Raw genomic sequence first — 22,233 nt, forward strand, 5'->3', positions numbered from 1 at the left:
TCCAGTGATGCAGGAAGTGGAGGCCTACTTTTACTGGATCAGGATTAGTGATGAATGAATGCCATGGAGTTGGCTTTGCAATGAGATTGGCAAAATCACGGAAATGTTCAGGATCTTTGATGAATTCTACAAAATGCATTGAAGTCATTAGACTAAGAACTGAACTAGTTTTGAATGATTATAATTAGGAAATGGTCTTTCAAGTGTCCCTTAGGACTAGGAAAGTTTCTGCCGACTATGCTGAATTTATTGTTGTGTCCAAAAATGTTTTCTGAGTTAACTGCTGCACCAATGTGCCTGAAACAACAAAAGGCACACATTAGTCTGCTTCTTTTTATTCTTATTACTAGCGACTGGAAGCCCGTGAAATCCATACTTTCTCTGCAAAGAATTATTTGTTTTTTTAAGTCCTTGAAATGATTTTGTTATCATGGCACTGATTTGTGCTTAAAATAGAGCTTTTCAGCCGATGTAATGAAGAGCTTCCTGTTTAAACGGGGCTGCGAGACGTGAACTCAGGTCTTCGGCGCACCTTATTTGATTGTTTCCGGCAAACAAATTTTCAAAACAAACTATTTTATGACTCTAATCAGAGTCGGAGTAATAATTATGTTGGCGTGGTCATTTTAGATCTCAGACTTGGGCTAAAATTTAAACAGTGACCATTGTTAATACCCAGCTACCATTACTCAGTTTGCCAATAGATGTCAGAAGGATGGATGCCAAAACTGAACTGCCCAAAGATAGATTTCAACATACCAAGCAAATGGTGATATGTTCTAAATTACTTACGGTTCCGGAGCTGTCAAAGGGTTTAAGTCAGTCGACGATGTTAGTTCTGGAAAGTACACCCCACCAAACCAATGTTCCAAAATGTGTTCACATTTGCCACGTTATGTTCTAACTACAGAGGCAGAGTCCCATTGCATGGTTCTAACTTGTATTGAGTCAAGGTATTGAGTCGAGGTATTGACGCGAGCACCATACATACGGGGTATTGACGCAAGCACCATACATACAGATAGTATCAAATTATACAGTATATAAGGATTAAATTAGGAACTCTTTCTGACATGAGAATTTGGGGGAATTGTTTTGCTTGTTTTGAGAGCCTAGCTAGGGACATGGCTGATTATACATACAAATTAGTCATGTGGTTCTGTGCTGCACAGTGATTAGTGTTTTTTTTATCTGGGGGCAGAACTAATGTATTGTTTCACAATCTTTATGATCCTATGACCCAGTTATGGTGAAACAGGCATGAACAGTAGGGTTGGTTTTCCTCTTGGTGAAATGAGCATGATTGAAAGAGTGGAAGGAAAGGTCCCCCTTCGTGAAACAAGCTCACTTAGAAATGGGAAAGCATCCTTCACTGCACTGTCACTTAAGCAACTCAATGCAGTCCACTTATGAATGAATGACTGCAGCCCGCGACCTATGATCCAGTAGTTGAGAAACAAGGAGGTAATGTACCTCTCAAATGAAAGTACACGTGGGATGGAAATTTGGCTGCAGTACTGATTGGGTTGTGATGGCAATGGTATTACAAAAAAATGTTTTCCTAAGCTAGTACTAAGCAAATTTCCATCAAGATATTTGAAATATGTGAGCGTGGTCACCAGCAAACACAAACCTGTGCTGAATGATTGTTTGTGAAGAGAGGGTTCCTTAAATGTGCTCATTCCAGTTTATATTGTATTGTGACTGATAATAAGCTATTAAGATTCTGAAGTGTGTAATGCAGGTGTTTAAGAGATTAGTGTTTGGGGAAGAAAATGAGGTATGAGTTGAAAATTAGCAAAATGCATTTTGGTTTCATGTCTGGGAAGGGATCAACAGATTTGATCTTTGTTGTCAGGCGAATGCAGGTAAAGGATCTGAGAAAATGAAATAAGCTGTAGGGTGTCACAAGAGGTGGTGTGGTGACCATTGAGAAAATTAGATGTGAATGGATGGTTAGTATCTGCAGTGATGTTAATATATGAGGAATTGAGGAAAGACCAAAGTACTCTTGCACATCTCAAATGCAACCTTTGTTTCTTGAATTTGTGTGAGAGAGTATAGAATGCTATTGTAGTAGATGTGTGTTTAGATGTCAGCAGTGGAGTTGTTTTGGTCAAAGAAGAGAAGTTCCGATACTTTGATGACTTGATGAGTTCAGCCAGAGGTGCAGGTACAGCAGTGGTAGCAACAATGAGTGGTACATGGAAAACATTCTGATAACTCTGCCTCATTGTGACTTCTAAAATAGTCTCTTGGTGCCGTTAAGAGGTAAAGTTTATGAAAGCAGTGTGAGGCCAATGAAAGCTGGTGTAAGTGGATCACGAAGCAAAAAAAATAGAAGAGCGGTAAGAATGATCCCATAGATGATGAATGCTGACTTAACAGAAGAGATTTGGTGTGAATTTAGTAGGTGTTGTTCTGGAGAAAAACAGACAGGTAATGTGGGAATGGAGTGAATGGCAGAGGGGAATTGAGTGAAGAAGTGTTCCATGATGAAGGTGGAGGAGATAAGGCTAAATAAAACCCTATTCAGATGGAATTAGATTTACACCAGGAGGTGGGGTAAATTAATAATTACCGAAGGACCTCTGTCATTTTTAAGCTGTATTTTGAAAGGATTTGTGAAAAGTTGCAGTTTTTTCCTTGTTAATATTTAAACTAGAAAACAGAGTACAAAACCGTTATTTTCTATAGAAATTTATTGATGTGTAAAGGGAGCGCTTGCTTTTTGCATTTCAGCCACCATGCTGCCTATACTGTACAATGTGTAAAAAAATTTAAATAAAAAAAAAATTGAGACACATATAGACAGCATTAAGTTCATTGTTTAGCACGTGAACATTCTGAGTGTAGTCCTAGTTTGTTACTTGACACTTTATAGAAAGAGTCCCAGCGGAACAGTGTATTGAACAGAAGGCATCTCTTCATTGTGTAGTCTAGAGTTTTTTTTCTTTTTTTGCAAGGTAAGTAAACCATTAAGGTTATTTAAGATTATGGTGTGCTTGGCTAAAGAAGCCATCCTTTAAAAGACGTGCCTGTGAAAAGGATAAGACACATCGCTTGTAGTATAGGTTTTTCTTGTATAACCTTTTCTTCCACATTCGAATAAGTCTTATTTTTTTTTTTTTTTTCCTTTCAGGCAGGTGTTTTAGAGGAACAACTCAGAATGTACTTGCAGTGCTGTTTAACTTTATGCCGGGTATGGGATTCAAACCTTAATACTGTCACTATTCTTTGGGAATATTATTGCAAAAATCTGGTAAGTAAGAAATAAAACAATAATCTCAAATTGAGAAACAAACTTTTTCATTTATTACACATGCATTGTATACAAAAATTCAAAAGTTTCATGTTTTTGATAGAAATTGATTTTTTTTAATCAAGGTACCATTTAATCGATTTAAAAGGCAAAGCATTCAAGCACGAATTTTGTGTTAAATGAGTTGCTTTTGAAGTGCTACACCATTTAAAGGTTGCAATGCCTTTATTTTGAAACATTCTTTTATACGTGAAAAAGCAGTACAGCTGTCAAATTAAAATCTAAATTAAAATATATCAAGCCTCAACTTAGTGTAACAATGGTGGACACCTGAGTATGTCGTTATTTTGTCTCAAATCAAACACTAACTATAAAATGTACTTTTAATTTTCCAAATGATATTTTATGATTCTTCAGGTATATATTTTTTAGTGTTTCAGTTTAATATCAAGTTGTTTATTTATTTTTAAAATTTTATTTCAGTGCCATTTTGATTTTCACAGATGTTACCATTTAGCATGTTTTAAATATGGGTGCAGCCATGGTGTTTACTGTAGCTGCTGCCGATGCTAGTCATGTGACCTGCTTAGCTCAATGTGTGACGTCATCACACCATGATCATTAAACGTGGTGGTGTGGTGCAGTCAACTTCCTAATTTTGGGATAAATGCAAAAAAGTTTCAAAATGTGGATGCCTTGTCTAGACATGTTGAAACAGAAAGTCTTTGGTCTGAGTGAGAGTTAATTTTTCCTCTTAGGAAAGCTCATTACCTGTGTGGATTCGAAATAAGTACAAGATTCATTAAACAAGATAAAAGTCTACTTTTATATGCCTCTACCTCCATACATTTCTGACTTTTGTCTGCAGTGAGGTTTTTGGAATTGGCTTATAATTTCCTTTCTGCCTGTAGGATTGTTGCCACCTTTGCCTCTCTTGTTAAGCCATGGCAAGAGGTGTTTTTTTTTTATTTCCAAAAGAAGAGGATTTCACCTCAGCCAAATAATTCAAAAGCATTTTAGTAAAATAATTTGTCCAGCTTAATAAATTCCCAGATATTAAAGTCCAAGAAATTTACTAAAATCTTTGTGTAAAGAATAAAAAAACTTGCAAATGTTTACACAGAAATGTGAACCTAATGTCAAATTTCAGCACCTCAAAACTTGCAAATGTAAATTTCATCTTATCTTTGTCATAATTAGCCGAGCTCTGAAATGTCACATATAGCACACTGTGCCTCTGTAATGTCTACTGGTGTGATAGAAAGGCTCAGCACTTTACTCCATCTCTTGTGCGTGCCTATTTAAGTGATTAGTGCTTTGATGTTGTGAGATGGTGTTTCAAATGTGCAACATGTGTTCTCCTATTTGTTATTGGCGTGCTTTCCTATTCTCACACTCTTGCAGTATGCACTCTCTCTCTAGCTCATTTTGTGCTACGGCTGTCAGACACAAAATGAGTTATAAGGCAGCTGATTTTGCTTGTTTTTTGTTTCTGTTTGTTTTTTTAGCCATTTGAAAAAACTACATTTTACATAAGACCTATAATAAATTATTATTTTTATTATTTCGTATTATATTATAATAAAATCCTATTTACACAATACACAGTAAAACAGTTTTTGGTTAACTTAAACATGTGTTCATCTCCCATGTAACAAACCCTGAGAAGTAAATAACCTATACACTTACAAATGTTGGTTATTCCTTTGCTAAGGAATTCTACATACTCTGAAATTGAAGGACACTGAAATACATTTAAAATGGCAATGAATGCGGTTACAATAATTCGTTAGAATATAAAAGTGTAGATTCAAATTACTCAAAAAAAATTACTAAACTGATATTTTTGAAGATGAATAAGGGTCTCACATTTTTGTATTGATTTCAGCCTTTGTCATTTAGTCTTTTTTGTGAAACATGTAATATTAAGTAAAAGGAAACATATACAGTTTTAAAGGAGTTCTAAATATAAAAACAAATCAATACTCATCCTTGCGCTCGTGAAGTTAAAAGTAACAAAAGACAGGAGGAGATGGCCCAAAACCCCTAGAAAAAAGAGATTCATCACCCACAGAGCAGTTCAAATGGTGATGTGTATATTGTTTAAAGAAATAAAAAAAAATCCTATCTGTTATTATGACGTTTTTCATTTGACAGATTTGGTCTGTGGCTGATAACCAGTTTTTAATTTTAGTACCGGAAGCTTCATTCATTTTCATTGCAGTGAGCTCATGCAGCAATAGGGAGAGAGCGAGTTGATCAATTTCCAGTGGGAGGCAAAAGCTAATTTAGCTGCAGTTGTTCCCAAAGAAAAAAAATTCTCAACTGGAGAGTAAGAAGAATAAGAATAGCTCCAAAGCATACAAATACTGTTTTCAGAATGTTAGAGAAGAACGGCTGGCATAAATAGTCAGAGGATAGTGGTAGATCAAATTACTTGCAGGGTTAATATATACCGTCAAATTTGGAACTGATTATGGTGGTTAGGATTTTTGTGAAATGATAATGTTTTTGAAAAAACAGTTCTCTAAGAAAACATGAGTTTTTACGTTTGTAGGAGGCTTTAGTCAAGCATATAGAGTGGCAACTATTATTTTAAGAAGAGTTCAAATAAAACTGGTTTATTTAAACAAATACCTTCTACAGAGGTTCTAGGAGTGAAATAAACAAACAAAATTTTCTTCACTTTTCTCCTTATTTTCTTCTCCTGTAGACTTCCCAGGTGAGCATTGTCCACTTTCACCCAACTGTGAATTGCCTGCATGAGGCAGAATGGTTTCTTTTGTTTAGGATCTGGGAGTACTTTCAGTGCTAGGGCATGGGCCCGATGGAAGCACTTCCAGGTAACAAAGAAGTCCCACAAAGCAAGGATAAAGAATCCCTGTAGCTCCCCCTGGCAGCCCCCAAGGAACCAGACAAAGCTGTCCTAGGCATCTACAATATCCAGAGTGTAACACAGAGGTAATGTTACCCTAGGAAGTTGTCTCCCATTGTGTCGGGGAAGCCCGTAGTCCTGCCTGGTTTTCTCCTCCTGTCCTTCCATTATGGTATTATCCCAGGGTCCAATTCAGCCTGGATGCCAGTGTACCCACTATGGCATTGGCATCTTTGCCCTACTCCTTTTGGTGACATAGGGCCGGCTTCCCATCCACTTCAGGAATCATGCTCCATCCTGGCTGAGACACCCATCCATACATGTCATCCATCACACAGTAAATTATTTTTTTTTAACTTCCAGTAGTAATCAATCACATCAATTCTTAAACTACTCATCTGTGTTTTTCTATTTTAGAACTCCTCTTTTGCCATTCCTTGGCTTGGCATAAAAAGTTTAGCAACTGTAAGCAAAACACCGTTTTCTCTACTAGAGCTTGTGAGGAGCTGTTGCATAGATGAGCAGAGTCCAGACCTTTATAAGACAACAAATAGCTATCACTTCTTTCTTCGAATAATTGCCTTGCAAATGAGGAAGGAAACAAATGGGACACACCCTTGGAAGCAAATTAAAGGAAGGTAAAATTTTCATTTTTTTTTTTTATTTTAGTAACTTGATAATTCCAGTGCATGTTATGCATATTAAGTTCTAACAGCTTAACATAGAGATTGATGTTAATCAGTAACATAATTATTTTAATCTTGGCCAATTAAAAAAAAATCACCTGTAAATCCAAACAAGACTTATTTTTTTTAACATAATCCCTATGACTTTTATTGCACTTTTTATAAACATTTATATAACTTTCAAATGCTTCTGAAAGAGACGTTTAGTCCTGTTTGCAACCACCTCTTTGCACCTGGCATGTTCTCTTAATTTGACACAGTTTATCCCTTGGAGGAATACGTTTAGCTTTGGGAACAGGTGTTATTCACATGGGAAAATATCTGGAAAAGTAGATGAATGTGGCATGTTTTCAATTCCACAGTTTCACAGAGTAGCCTTTGCAACTTGTGCTGTGTGATCTGGGACGTTGTTTTGAAGCTGAAGGGAAATGGTTGTAAGCTTTGCTCAACAGACTACCACATATGCTAAAGCCCATAAGAGCAATATTGACCAGTAAGGCTGTAATTGCTAACAATTCAGTTCAGTTCATAATACTGGGTTCACTTTTCGATGTCTCATGATTATTAAACAAAATCTGAATAAAGAAATCCAGTCAGACAGTCATTTTCCAACCCGCTATATCCTAACATAAGGATCTGTTTTCTGGATCTACAACTAACAGAGGTTACATGGCAAGTTTTTAAAATATAAAAATTACTAGTTGCAATTCAATTTTTAATATCTATAGGTAACCTCCAACTAGTGAGAAACGGTTTGGTAAGGTTATAAGTCATGATGTATCAACTTTTAATTTGTGACTAGCATCAGTTCCATTATGTATAAGTATTTGAACTGTTAGTAGTCTGCTTTCTATCTTGGATACTATTGTAAGTAGTACTGCCAGCACTTTACGAAGTGTAATTTGTACTACTGAGCACAGATACAAACACACATGCAAAGAGTAAATAAGTACATGGATGTGTTGTAACAACTTTGCTTTCTCCTTTAGCTTGATGAACACATCATTTCACTGACTGGGTTCTAGATGTGGCAGAGTTCTAAGTCTTGCACCCATCACAGTGCTACTCCATTAGAAAATCATAGTCCCCACTGTATCTGCCTGTGAAATTATTCAGAATTGCACTCTTTCTGCTTTCCACAGTCATTGAATCTTTCTCGCTTAAAGAAACAGATTACATGTCATTGCAATACACATCTGTATATCCACGATGCATATTGTCATATTTTTGAATCGCCAAATTCAATCTCACTAAACATTGGATTATTTCTATTTAACGGTTATGTGTTAACCACACCCTTAACATCATGTACAAATTCTACTTATGATTGATCAGGTACTCCATTTCTTTGTTGTTAAAGTATAACCAGTGTTCCGGTGTTTTGATTGTTGCTTGGATTGTAGGTTGTAATGTGCCTATCTTTAATTATTAGTTATGAAGCAAATGGTTCTTAAATTTCCCAATTCAAACTAATTAGCTCAAGATTTTTCTTAGAACATTATATGCAGCGCTGCTTCATTTTTGCAGTTAGCTTTCTGAATACCAACCATCACAGATATTGCTCATGTTTAACTTCTCATAAATTCTCATAAAAAATGGATTCAGCTGACAAATTACTAAACCATGTGGATGTCTGGTGTCTCATGCAGTGTTACTCTTCAGTGCTCCTTTACAATTAACTCCATGGTGGCAACATTTTCTTCAGCCCCAAGAGTCAAAATAAAGACAGTCCTTGAGTCATCTTCAAGAGGCTTCTGTCACAAAGGAACTGTACATTCCATCTATTCACTGTGAAATATGAAGGTGACTGTGTGCCTGCTGACTAGACAAGACTGAGTCCCCAAAAGATATTTTTTTAGTTTTTCAGAACTTCAGAGATCAAATAATGCTGAATTTATGTTGACTTAGTTGTGAGATAAGAAAATCACACTTTAGACCATAAATGGTATACACTTGTAATACCCTTATTTTAGTACACAGGAGCTATTCTTTGGGCACTTTAAAATAAGCAAATGCAGAATACCATTTTCAGGATATGTATCCATTACATCTATTAGTGAAGTTTACAGTCATGGTTCCATAGCTTGTATTTTAATATATTGAATTTATTTTTATACTAATATACTAAATTATTTTTATATTCTTTAGCATTTGCAAAATAATATTATGCTGCATGGTGTTTATGACAAGCAATTGTTAAAGTAATAACTAATAGATATCTCTTGAAAGAGAGATATGTGCCTTTAATACAAGAAATCCAAAGTTAAAAGTAAGTTGCAAACATTTTTATTAGTAAAATTTCCATTCCTGTACAGAAACCTCCATTTTCAGTGGATAATCAAATAAGTGTTATCCATAAGCTCTCCTCCAATCTTGGCTCTTTTATAATCTCAGAGTCAGTCAATCAGTCATTGTTCAACCTGTTATATCCTAACACAGGGTCATGGGGTCTTCTGGAGCTAATCCCAGCCAGCACAGGGTGCAAGGCAGGAACAAATCCCGGGCAGGGCACACACACCCACAAACCAAGCACACACTAGGGAAAATTCAGGATCACCAATGCGCCTAACCTGAGTGTCTTTGGACTGTGGGAGGAAACCGGAGCACCCGGAGGAAACCCTCGCAGACACGGGGAGAACATGCAACTCCACGCAGGAAGCGAACCCAGGTCTCCTTAATGCGAGGCAGCTGTGCTACCATTGCGCCACAGTGTCACCCTAAACTCGGAGTATGTCTTTTAAATAATAAAAGCTGCAATATGAGTTACTGTTTTGTGATGTGCTAATAAAAGTACTCTTTTTCACTTCAATATGATGTTAATTCAGAAAAAGTGTAAATCTAAATGCTTCAGTTAGACATTCTCACACCTGGATTTCATAGTGGTTTGTAGGTTGTATTATTTTCAAAAATAATTGATTGCTTAATAAGATTCAGTGTATAGAATATGTATAAATGCATTAATTTCTGTGGTACATTTTAAATTTCTTTATTTTTTTATTTCTTGGAATATCTTTAAATGTTTCCTTTTTAAAACCAGTTAGACCAGTTGTCTTCAGTTTTGTTTGGTATGTCTTATTAGATTGCCAATTTTAGTTACACAGTGAACCCTTAATGTGTTTATTTCTCCCTTTTGTAAAATGTACTGTATGCATTGAGGAGGCTGTCACAAGAAACAACACTTTGTTGCTAAGTGGATTCCAAAGTTCTGAAAATGTAGCAGCGGTATCTGTTTTTACAGTATTGGTATTACCAAGTGAAAGGTAGAACTGCACTCATTAGTAACTGCGAGTAGAGAATTTACCAATATATGAGAGAAATATATCTGTAATATATGTAATTAAGACTAGGCTTATGCCTTGATTATCTGGGAGTGAAGTGCTGAAGTTTTAGAGTGTGAAGCCTGAAGTTCAAAGATCAAATAAACACTTTCACAAAAGGTTCAAGGATAATGCAACAACTTCCGTGACATAGCGGTAAGATTTGCTGACTTGTAATCAAGAGTCCCCGTTTCGATCCCGACTGTCTCCTGTATTTGTCGTTTTCAGTAGAGAGATGCTCTTATTGTTGATATTATACAGTACACACATACATTTGGTTTGTGTCTGTAACAGCCGCTGAACATTTATAGTACTTGTAAAAGTTAGCGGGTTTTTTTCACTTTTATTCTCTCAGTCACGATCATGATACATACTACCGCCCCCAACCACACCAGATCCTAACGCTGGTAGTTTTTATTTGAAACTGGGAATAACTGTAGATACGAGTGGTGTTTTGAGGCAATGGAACTGGACATTCTTTGGTCTGGAGGAATAAAAACTGACACACAAACGCTGGTGAATCTTCTTTATTCATATCTCACTGTCACTTGATTTTTTTTTTTAATTCAGTATTATTGAATGTTCCTGCTCACGCTGAATTAGTATGCACCTTATGGTCAAAAAAAACAGAGACATAGGTATATATGATATTTGGAATTATTAATTTTATGACATGTATAGTACAATTCAGTAAACATTGTGGCACGGATGCAAAATTATTAATATTATTCATATTCATTCGCATAACATCTTGGGCTTGTAATCGTTGACCGCGTGTTTTTTTTTTTTGTTTTTTTTCCCGATCTTGCCAGTCCCCACATTTTGCTTTTGTTCTCCAGGAGCTGCAGAGTAAAAAATAGTGCAGAGTTCAGTTCAGTTGCTATTTGCAATCCTCAAATTCAAATGTTAACAATTCACACTTATGCAAGGACCGTCCTTCCTACATTTACGACGTGTACCTGTTGCAATGCGCACACTTCTCCCTGTGCTTTGGTACCTATTACATTGAAAGGGCACCTGACACTGACTCAGTTTACTTTCCTGGGGAAATGGCTGTCTTGGAACAGAAGCTTGTCAATGTTGCATCCTCCTTTTCTTTTTCCATCGCCTTATCTAGTAAGATACGATGAAGAAGTTCCTCTGCTAGTTGAGCCATGAACACTCTTCTTTTTTCAGTGGCCCCCGTGTATGCCTTGCACAGTACATGTGTGTTGATCGCCACCAGGTCAAGCATGTAATAGCACACAGCAACTAGCCACCTGTGTGCTTCTGCTCGCACTGAATAAGCTCACGCCTTGTGGTGCACAATGTCAACACAGCACAGAGAAAAAAAGAAAGAGACAAATATATGGGACATTGGGTATAAATTTATTGTACTTGTAAAAGTTAGCTTTTTTCAGTTTTATTCTCTCAATCACCATCACGCTGAACCCAGTACACCCCTACTAATATGACTCTAATTAACAGCACCAACATAAATTCACACCCGATCTGCTGCTGTTCGTTTTCAAATAATATTGCATTAGTGCGATGATGTTTTCTGATTGGTACTATTCAGGTCATAAAATGATTTCTTCAAAATGTCACATATATTGTCTCTTTCAGGTGTGTAATAGAAACCACAGCATACAGAGAAGTGTGCACATTGCAAAAGGTCATGTCGTAAATGTAGGAAGGACGGTCCTTGTGTGTGTGTGAACTGTTAACATTTGAATTTGATGATTGCATATAGCACTGAACTGACCTCTCTGTACTATTCTTTCCTCTGCATGTCCTGGAATACAAAAGAAATGGCACCAATACAGCAAAATGTGGGGAGTGGCAAGATCGGGGGAAAAAAAAAAACACGCGGTCAACGATTGTAGCTGCAAGATGTTATGCAAATGAATATAAATAATACGAATAATATTGCATCCGTGCCACAATGTTTTCCAAAATGTACTATAAAGGTCAGTGCAACTTTGACATCATAGACCATAAGGTGCATACTAATTCAGAGTGAGGAGGAACACTCAATACAACTGAATAAAAAAAATCAAGTGACGGTGAGATAGGAATAAGGCAGATCCACCAGCGTTTGTGTGTCAGCTTTTATCCCTCCAGATCAGAGAATGTCCAGTTCAGTATACTTTCAGCTTAAGACCCAGCTGAAAGTATACTTCTACAAAGTCTCTCAATTTCCATTTTTCCTAAGTGCAAATATAAAAAAGAACTAATATGCATCAGAAATTATGCATAGGTATGGAGCCCTTTTTCAGTTACTGTGTGGTTAAAAACTGTCTGGTGAGCACTTGAAACTATCTATTGCGCACTTGAAACTATCTGGTGCTCACTTGTTACTATTGGTGCACACCAGAAAAATCCCCAGAAAAAAAAAATTACACAATATCCCCTCAGGGACTCAGTAGAGAACAGAACTTTTGAGTGAGTAAAAAGTAATTAGTAACATTAAATGAATAAACATGTTTTTCAGTGCATTAATTTGTGTTGATTTAAAATTTTTTCATTGGATATCTGCTGCTTACTTGCTGCTGAAAATGTCTGGCCCAGCTACATTTCTTGGTTTGAAAATCTGGTCCAACTGAATTTGTAATTGAATAGCCCTGATGCACACCTTTGGAATATAGGAGGAAATAGTGGTGCCCAGATGAAGTAATTCACATGTACAAAGGTAGAACATTGAAACTGATGCAAAAATAAAACTTTTAAGTAGAATTTATGACTTGGTTTGCACAGTATATTGGTACAAAAAAAGTACAGAAAAGTTTTTTTTTTAATGGTATGGTACCACCATTTTGTTAATTTCATTACCAGAAGTTAACGTCACTTTTCTAGCACGTCATGCTCAGTTGTTTATTAGTTTGATCGGAACTTCACAGGGGAAGGTCTTCGATTTAATACAAGTATTTTTTCTAGTTTGAACCACCAAGGGGAAACCCACCCTTACCCTCTCTTCAAATGTATATATTTATATAAATGTGGTTGGAAGTCACCAAGGGGGAAGCTGGCAGTGAGACAGTGAATGGGTGGGACCGGAAAGCTGGAATTGACGTTGAAGTCAAACTTTTAGGACTGATCCTATACTTATCCTGACCCTGCTGTCATTGTATTTTTTAACATCTGATTGAGCATTTTTTCATTATAAATTGAGATTTACCATGGGATTTTTTAAGATAATGATTACATCTGATCTACATTGCATTGTAATATAAAACAAACAGGCACCAACTTTTTATGGTAAAGGTCTTTTACCAGTACACAACTGTATTAAAACTGTATTGCAATTATTTACTCATAGTTTGTCTATTAACTTAATGACTTTTCAGGAACTCACCTTCTGTATTACATCTGTTTTGCATAAAAAGAAAGTTTATATATTTATATTAATTTCATATATAAAATACTGGACAGCATATGAAAAACAGTAATTCCATTTGCTCAGTATTATTTTATTACTTTCATTCACAGATATCTCAGTATGCAGAGATTTTGGCACTAGTATATGTTATGTGAATTCCTGTTGCAGTTAGCGCTGTGTCATGCAATTGTAGAACGTTGTTTCTTTCCAGTTTTAAGCATTGGCATCTTAATATATAACATAATAAATAAAGTCCTGTTTTCAAGTAGGATGTCATGAAACATTTTCACTGTGGACGTTGCAAAGTAGAATTTTATTTAGATTCTGAGCAGTGTCACTAAAAAGCTATTCTTGCTTCACTTTATACACACACAGGCACATAAACACTCCAGGGAGGGGGAATAACATGGCAGTTTGGCTCATTGAACAACATATGTTTGATTCCAAAAGGACTCTGAATTCTGCCAGTTGAGTCGGATTGCAAAGCATGGAATGTATAACAATACGGGGGAGCAAATTAGGCTAGATGAATGGTTTTTCCTAACAGTGAAAGCAAATCGTGAAGGAAAGCATAGTGTGTACAAACATAAAGGCTAATTAACTAACAAGCATGACAGCTAATTCACCTTCACAATGTTTGGTCCTTCCAACTGCAGGATCCAACCTGTTTGGCACAGCTTTGCAGAGGAGCCTACACTAATATGCCTCCAATATTTTCGTTCTTTTACACATTGCACTTGGAATAGAAACCATTACATTTTCAAAGCATGTTTATGCTTACCAGAATAAAAAATCAAAACTTCTTGTCTAGCTATTTTAATCTGATCAACATAAAACCTTGTATTCACTATAATAAACTAAAATTTATACTGCATTATGCTGCTGACATTTTACACATATATAAATGCAAGTTAGTATCATGCATTTTTGGAAAGAGAAATATATATCTCTAAATCTTGGAATCCATTTGTGGCGTATTAGTTTCTTAGCAGCTTAATATTCCTTTAATAGCATAGTGGATTGTTACTGTTTTAACTCTTTTTTTTCATCTTTATTTCTTAGGATTTACTCTAAATTTCATCAGAGGAAAATGCAAGAGTTAAGTGAGACAGGACTCATGCACTTCCTTTGCCTCTTTCTTCTTTTGGCAAGAACGGCTGAGGTGGAGGATGTGGTGAGCAGAGCAACAGACCTTTTGGGTACATTGACAAAAAGCTCCATTGCTATTGCAAATCAGGGGCTCATATGGAAAGGACTTTTTGCTTTTCTCCTTATCTATGAGGAAAAGGGTCTTGACATCGGTGCACTGGCAGATCACTTGTCTTCCAGTTTCCATCAGGTAGCCAAAGAGTTCTATCTAAAAACCACAGATCACTCACGGAAACAAACTTTGTGGATACTGCTGTCAACATACATTGATGGGGTGCAGGAAGTGATTGAGAACAGTTCACACCTACACTTGTCAGAGGAAAAACTTTTGAATGAAGGCTTTAGTATGCTTTTACCTGCATGCCAAATGTCTGAGCTAAACTTCACCTTGAGCTTCCTGCAAACTGTTATTGCTCAATTAAGGTAAGTGAATTTGCTTCTTGTTGATTATTATTACTTGCAAATCATTCAAATATTTTTTATATTAGTGTTGCTTTTTGATTGTATCTAGTGTATCATGAAGTTTTTAAAAATGCTAGTAGAGAAATTAATTCAAAATGCTTAATGTAAATGAATTTTTTCTTCAAGCAACAAAGTTTTAAACTGAAAGTTAGTTATACTGTACAATTTACAAATCCCAATTAGGTTCTGGGTTTGTGGTTCCTTGTCAACAGTTTGTATAGAATACAAGTATTTTAGTTAGAGGAAATAACGTACAGATTAGTGTTTAAAAGGGCTATGTCTTTCCAAAAGGACTACTGTGTGTGCCATCCCACATTTTACAGCAAACAGAAACATGGTTATAGATAAGAATATACAAACTGTAACCTTTAGTTAAATGGTGGATATCAGTGATTGGTGTATTACTAAGTCACACTTGTGTGATATGTAAACTAAATTATCTTAACTCTATATGTTCTTTACACGTGCCCTAATAAGGTAAATATACAGTTTTATGAATTGCTGTACTGTGACATAGCGCATTCTTTTAAATTGACATACTGGAAATGTGCTGGTGATTCAGAAACTTCACTATTATTCTTATGCTTACTCTCTGTGGATGCTGACCATATTTACTGTATAGCACAATAAAGAATACTGGAATTGTAATTGCCAGATCATGTTTCAAATATATGCATATATTAATATTTTGCTTATTCTTTGGAGAAACAAAGCATGCATTTTTTTCTGTTGACATCCCAGTGTTTGGAAGGTACACTGTGTTAATGAAAAAGTATAGCAAAAATTTTCAGGTCTGTACAAATCAGTTCATCATTAGAGAGTTTAAGGTGAGGAGGACATTATTATTAAGATACAGAAAAAGCATATTTTGATCAGGATTTATTCTTTAGAGGAAAATGTAACTGCAAGTGGCATGTTGCCATTTTTTTCATTATTATTTTTGCTCTTTTTGATGTATGTAGCTTTTTCAAAATAAGCAAACATTGCACATAATATAAATTAGTAAAAAAAGTAAAAAAAAAAAAGTTTTGTAGATTTTCAGGGATTTGGTTGCATGTATGATAAACAAAGAATTCAAAGCCTCTCTTGCATTTGATGCAATACCTGATTAGATGTTAGTATTTGTCATTTTTAAATTAGAGTATTTATTTATTTCACTGCCACATTATTGCAAACAAACAGTCTGGGCTACAAATTAAATTTCCATTTGAAATTTTAGGACTATAACTGAGCAAGGCTAATTTCTTATAATTCCTGATAGTATCATTTGCAACTCCACCTTAAACAATAATATTATTTTTATTGTACTTTATTAAATGGGTGTGTTCTTTACCTGTAAAGCAAACAAGAAACACATGTTCAGCAATGTAGTTTAAACATTTGCAGAAGGCACATAATTTAGAATTATTCTTTTAGGTTTTGAGTAATGTGTACACAGTGTTCATTCACTTAATTTCTTATGTTTGTTCCTGATAAATGCACCATGTCAAGGGAATATTTAAACAACATGAAGTTAAGTTGCTATTCTGAATCAACAGGTTACGTGAAACATGTGAAAAATGCTTTTACTTCTGTTCCAAACCAAGTCTTGAAGATACATTTCATTGAGCTATTTTAGATTGCAAACTTTAACTGAAATCCTTGTGATGCCCTGGTTGCCTGCACCTGGCACCTTTAACCAAGATGAACTGGACAATTAAGATATACACACATAGCAAGAGTTGGTACATAATTCCTTTATTTTCAAACAAAAAAGTATAGTGCTTTTTAAAAACAAGTAAATAAATAATCCTGCATAAAAACAGTGTACTGCTAGAGGTTTAAATGGCATAAATAAATGAAACCATCAAACAGGTCCTTTTAATACAAGTCGCTGTTCACCCATGCTCAACAGCTGGAGACACTTTCTGACAGGTGCAGTATGATTTTTACCTGGCTTGTGTCCCCACGACCATCCCTGTGCATTCAGTGGTGACTCCAAAAGCCTTGCTCCTTTTTCTCACCTCCATCCCTTGTCATCTGCTGGACTTTCTAGGTTGACCCTTCCCCACAAGAACCATCTACTCGCTCCATTCGGGGCCATCACCAAACGCTCGCCTCCACTCCGCAGCACCTGCTCTGCCCCAGTCCTGGTGCTACTCTGTTTGTTTGTGTTTTTCTGTCTCTCCTTGTAACCACCAGAATATTCCTATCTTTTTCATTTCTTTCTCCTTATTCTCTCCAGGCACCTGTGGGTGAAGCATCCTAAGTACTATCCACCATGCTTCAGTTTTGGTTTCACAGAATAGTACTGTAAGAGTTTCAACCGTTTATTGTTTTTGACAATAAGCATTGCTAAAAGTTGGATTCATTTTTATTCTACAGTAATTTGGAAATGAAAATTTTTCACTCAGCCTTATCAGCATATATTTCAAAGAAATTGCAATGATGTCGTAAGCCCAGCACAAACCCCCAGATGTCACCTGCAGACCTAGATTTTTCAAAATGAATTCAAGACCATATTAGGGGTTACAGCTTTATTAAAAATGACCTACAGCTCAGTTGCACCCATGTTTGCAAACTTTGGTAGCACTTACACCCTTGTCAAAAATAAAATTATTCCAATCTCAAAGCTTTATGTTTATGACCTGTCAGATATGTATTTTACTATATAATCATGTTTTTTTTTTTTGTTCTTTTTCTATTTCACTCCAATGGAACAGCCTAAAGTCTATTTACTTGTTCAGCAAAGCATGTCACTGCATCTTAAAGGTGTTAGGTGTTGAACATCTGAAGGATAATTTCCATTTCTTCATTCCTCTCTGCCTGATTTTTCATCCCATTACTACTCTGTCTGATCAATTCTCTATTCCTCTCAATGAAAGTAACCAAGATTACAGGGATGAAGCTGATTATTTTTGTAATGTTTTTAAAATGTACCAGATGTCTTCTTCCATAAATAGAAACTACACCTGCGTTATGTCTAGCTTAATGACTATACTATCTTTATCTTTATTTATCTGTTTATGAGGCTTCCTAGACCTGTACCGTGTTATTATATTAATTATATGCAAACATGTCAAAAGTCAGTGGATTAGTAATTTGTGCACTAAGTACTAAAGAGCCACATAGTTCATTATAAACCTCCTAGGGTACTCATCCCACACCAATTTAGTGATTTTTTTGTTATCTAGAAAGTGAATTTTATCTAAAGCAAGTTTTGTGGTGTATTCTCACTTTTTGGCAAGTAATGTCTTATCTGGAATACTTCTGCGGCCATCTGCCTACTTAGGGTAGTATTGCTGTCTTTTAAGTCAAACGAACCATTCACACTACAGTACATGCTGCACCTGTGTGCCCCCAAACTACCAATTGCTATTGTTCTCTTTGTTTGTGTGCGTTTCATTTGGAATGTTGTCACCGTGTTTCACTGCTGCATTGCAGCTGCAGGATACTGGGATTGAATAAGGAATCTGTCAAATTTTGTGATGCTAGTTGCATGTTCTCCCTGTGTCTTATTCTCCCAATTAGCTTTTTATCCATCTTCACATCTTAAAGACCTGCAGTGCAGATTATTTGGCAATGCTAAGCTGTCTCAGTTTAAGTAACTGATTTTGTCTGGGAATGTCCCATGTGTTGGACTGATGGCCAATATAAGAATGATTCACTATTTTCATAGACTGCTGAGATAGATCCAGAACCTGACAACACTGTAACTGAATATATATATATATATATATATGTATATATATATATATATATATATATATATATATATATATATATATATATATATATATATATGCATATATGCATATATATATATGCATATATATATGCATATATGCATATATATATATGCATATATATATATATATATATATATATATATATATATGCATATATATATATATATTTATGCATATATGCATTTATATATATATATATATATGCATATATATATATATATATATATATATATATATATATATATATATATATATGCATATATATATATATGCATTGGATTCCTGTAAGTCTAATAATTTTCCTCTGATGATGATTCCTGGTAGGAGTTGAAAGCTTAGGAACTAAACTATTTTAAGATACATGATTCATTATCTCCCTTTGTGGATTGTACTGATGTACTGTATAAAGGGATGAATTAAATTTATATCCTTATGTATATCCTTATGTATATACATGTATGCATGTATAAAAATAATATTCTTAATTTATATATGTATTAGGTGGGTATTGTAAATTTAAGTTCTGTAGTCTGTTATATTTATAGTGATTGAGAACATTAGTATTATTTCTGTCTAGTGGCTGAGAAGATGAATGATTTTGTCATACTTTTACTCCTTGGTGAGTAGTTTCCTTAGGGTCAGGCTTAAGCCTGTGTTACCGTGCTACTCATTACTCTTGAGCTAAATAAGGGCTGATTGGATCTAAATTGCCTGCTGTATGAGCTGCAGATGAGTGCAGTGAGCTGGGACGACCTGCTATTCAGGCTGGGAGTAACCCTGGTGTGTGTTAGCTGCATTAGCTCAGCACAGGTGAATGAGAGGCTACCTATGCCGCCAGCAAAAGGAATCTAAATGTAAAAATCCTTTGATGCCAGGCATATTAGAATTTGAAATGTAGGAAGTGACAGGGTGATGGTACTTATCAATGATGGCTGGATTAGAGAACATTGTCATCTGGTTGAATTATGACTAAAGAATAAAGATTGCTGCTAAGTGCTTGGCAGCTTGAATTTGGCAGAGCCGACACTGCCGCCTTCTGCTGCTTCTACACTATTTTCCATAATAAAGCCTTAACTACAGAAAGCACCAATTAGACATCAGTTGTATAAGCTTGCAAGATGTAAATGTAAGAGATGTTTAGGTATGTGTGTTTATTATTATTATTATTGTTATAAATCGTTATTGTTGGGGGGAAAATGTATTAACAGCCACCAATTAAATATATCCACATTTTTATTAGTATTTATTAAAATTTTCAAATGCAAAAAAGTGGTTGTTATCATCTTACAGTAATAATGTGTTCCTTTGCTCAAAATTAATGTAAAGAAGAACGCACACCTATTTTATTCATTGCCAGTTTTTTGTTATTAAAATGTCCCAAAGTTAACTTCCCATTACATTTCTTTTAGTTATTGTTTGATTAGTTTGCTAATAAGATCCTAATTAAGACACAACCTAAGATGTAAAAATGAACATTTAATCTGTATTAAATAAAGCTCAAATTCTGTTTAAGTTGTATGTTCTTTTATTAACACTATTAAAATCATCAAAATATATACATTTTTCCAGATTTTCTGGTGTAAAAGATGTATAGATTTGAAAACAGAGAAAACTAAACTGATATGAAGCCTTCAGTTGCTTTTTAATAATTCCAGACTTCCCTACAGTGCAGAATTGCTTCACTGAAGTGGCCTTGTCGAAGATACAGCAGATAAGCACTGAAGTGCAAAGGGGGAGAGCTATTTAATCACATTTCTGCATCTTTACCCCGCAATTTATGCCATAGGTCCTCTTTTGTTACCCACTCCAGGCCCTGTCAACATTCACTCCTTTCCTTTTCCTGCCAGCAGTTCTAGTTAATCGCTAATCAGGGTTAATTAATGCCTTGGGGTAAGTCTGAGACCAGAGTATCAGCTCAATGGTGCAGCTGTAATAGCCAATTTAGCAACCAAGTGAATGAAACTAGTGATTGCTTTGAGCTGAACAAAAACAACAGAAGGTTTGAGGGCTGAATGTAATTCAGAGACGTGAGGAGTGGGCAGGTGGGATAAAGGGATAGCTTTGAAATGGCTAGTGGACTGTTTTGTATTGCTTAAAATAAATATTTCTTTATGTAACTCATTTTTGTTGAGAAGTTCCGGTTTTTATTAAAATGTTCCCTTGGTAGTGCATAACTAAAATTTGGACATTGTGACAATAAGACAGGTGCCTTTAAGACTTGTTTAATATGCCGTTCATTGCATTTATATATGTCTTGTATTTGTTTTTAAAAATGAAAAAATGTAGAGGCCTGGATAATTCTTACAGGTAGCACTTTCTGAGCTATGATCATCTTTGCATAATCTTAAAGAATAGCAGCTTTGGAGACTGTTTGTACTGGTCCAACTGATTTCCCCTAAATTTAAAGTTAATCCAAATATATTTCCATATACATTAATGTAAGGGAAATAGTATTTCTTCTGGTTTTCTTTCCAACTCTCATGTGTATGTGTGACAATAATAACCCAATAAACCTATGGTCAACAGAGAATTTAACAGGAAATGCTGTGAAAGTCCTTCCCATTTGGGGGCGGCAAGAAAAGACAGCTAATGAAAGTGATTATGTGTGATCACTCCTGCTGAATGGGAGCAGAGTGACAAAGGAACAAATGGCTAGGGGTAGCTGCAAAGTTAAAAAAAGAAAAAGGGGACTAAGATTGTCTGAACTTTAACGCACCTGTAAACCATACTCCATCAGGCATCATGTTATTGGTTGTCAGAAAAGGGGGCATGCTTATGATACTTTAAAAATGTTAACTGTGCTGAAAGTCATCACAGAGTCATTAAAGTGATATGCCTAGTGATTTCTAGTCATGCAGTCGGACATAGTCCGTTGACAAGATAAGGAACTGTCAAGTCTGACACCCCCTCTGACTAGAAGTAATGTAATGTGACATTGGCTGAGTGTGGCAATGAAAGAAATCCACTATGTCTCCATTTCTCTATAATACAGAAATAAAACCCATTATCATGAACAGTTGCCAAAACCAATCATCATTTCTGGAAGACCATCAGAGAATGTAAAGCAAAATTGTGGCATCATAGTAAAAGTCCTAACGCTGGTTTGTCCTTCTTTTCAGAGTTAGAGAGGTGACAGCTTTTTCTAGAATTGATTTTCATAATCCCCAAATTATCCTTCATCTTTCTTTGTAATCTTTTTATGTGTGTCACTGATTTTATTTTTAAGTTTCAGGTTTAAAGGCAGTCAGTCCAGTATTAACATTTTTAAAAACTGCTGATTGTCTATTTCTTAAATTTCTCAACACTGACACCAATTGGCAGATCTTGGTTTGTCAAATAAACAATGAACCTAAGTACAAATTCGCTAAAAAATCCAAGTCAGTTTCCTGAATTTCT

The 22,233-nt window shown here is 35.4% G+C and overlaps 1 protein-coding gene across 1 annotated transcript in view; it reads left to right on the forward strand.

Moving 5' to 3' along the window:
- The window catches only part of mms22l (MMS22-like, DNA repair protein), a 148,406-nt gene that overhangs the window by 36,838 nt on the left and 89,335 nt on the right, over positions 1-22,233 (forward strand). The window contains exons 12-14 of the mRNA XM_039747602.1: positions 3,143-3,262; positions 6,555-6,775; positions 14,561-15,070. Of these exons, the coding sequence (XP_039603536.1) occupies positions 3,143-3,262; positions 6,555-6,775; positions 14,561-15,070 (851 nt within the window). The remainder of the gene's footprint in view (positions 1-3,142; positions 3,263-6,554; positions 6,776-14,560; positions 15,071-22,233) is intronic.

The sequence above is a fragment of the Polypterus senegalus genome, chromosome 3, assembly GCF_016835505.1.
Source record: "Polypterus senegalus isolate Bchr_013 chromosome 3, ASM1683550v1, whole genome shotgun sequence".
NCBI lineage: Eukaryota > Metazoa > Chordata > Cladistia > Polypteriformes > Polypteridae > Polypterus > Polypterus senegalus.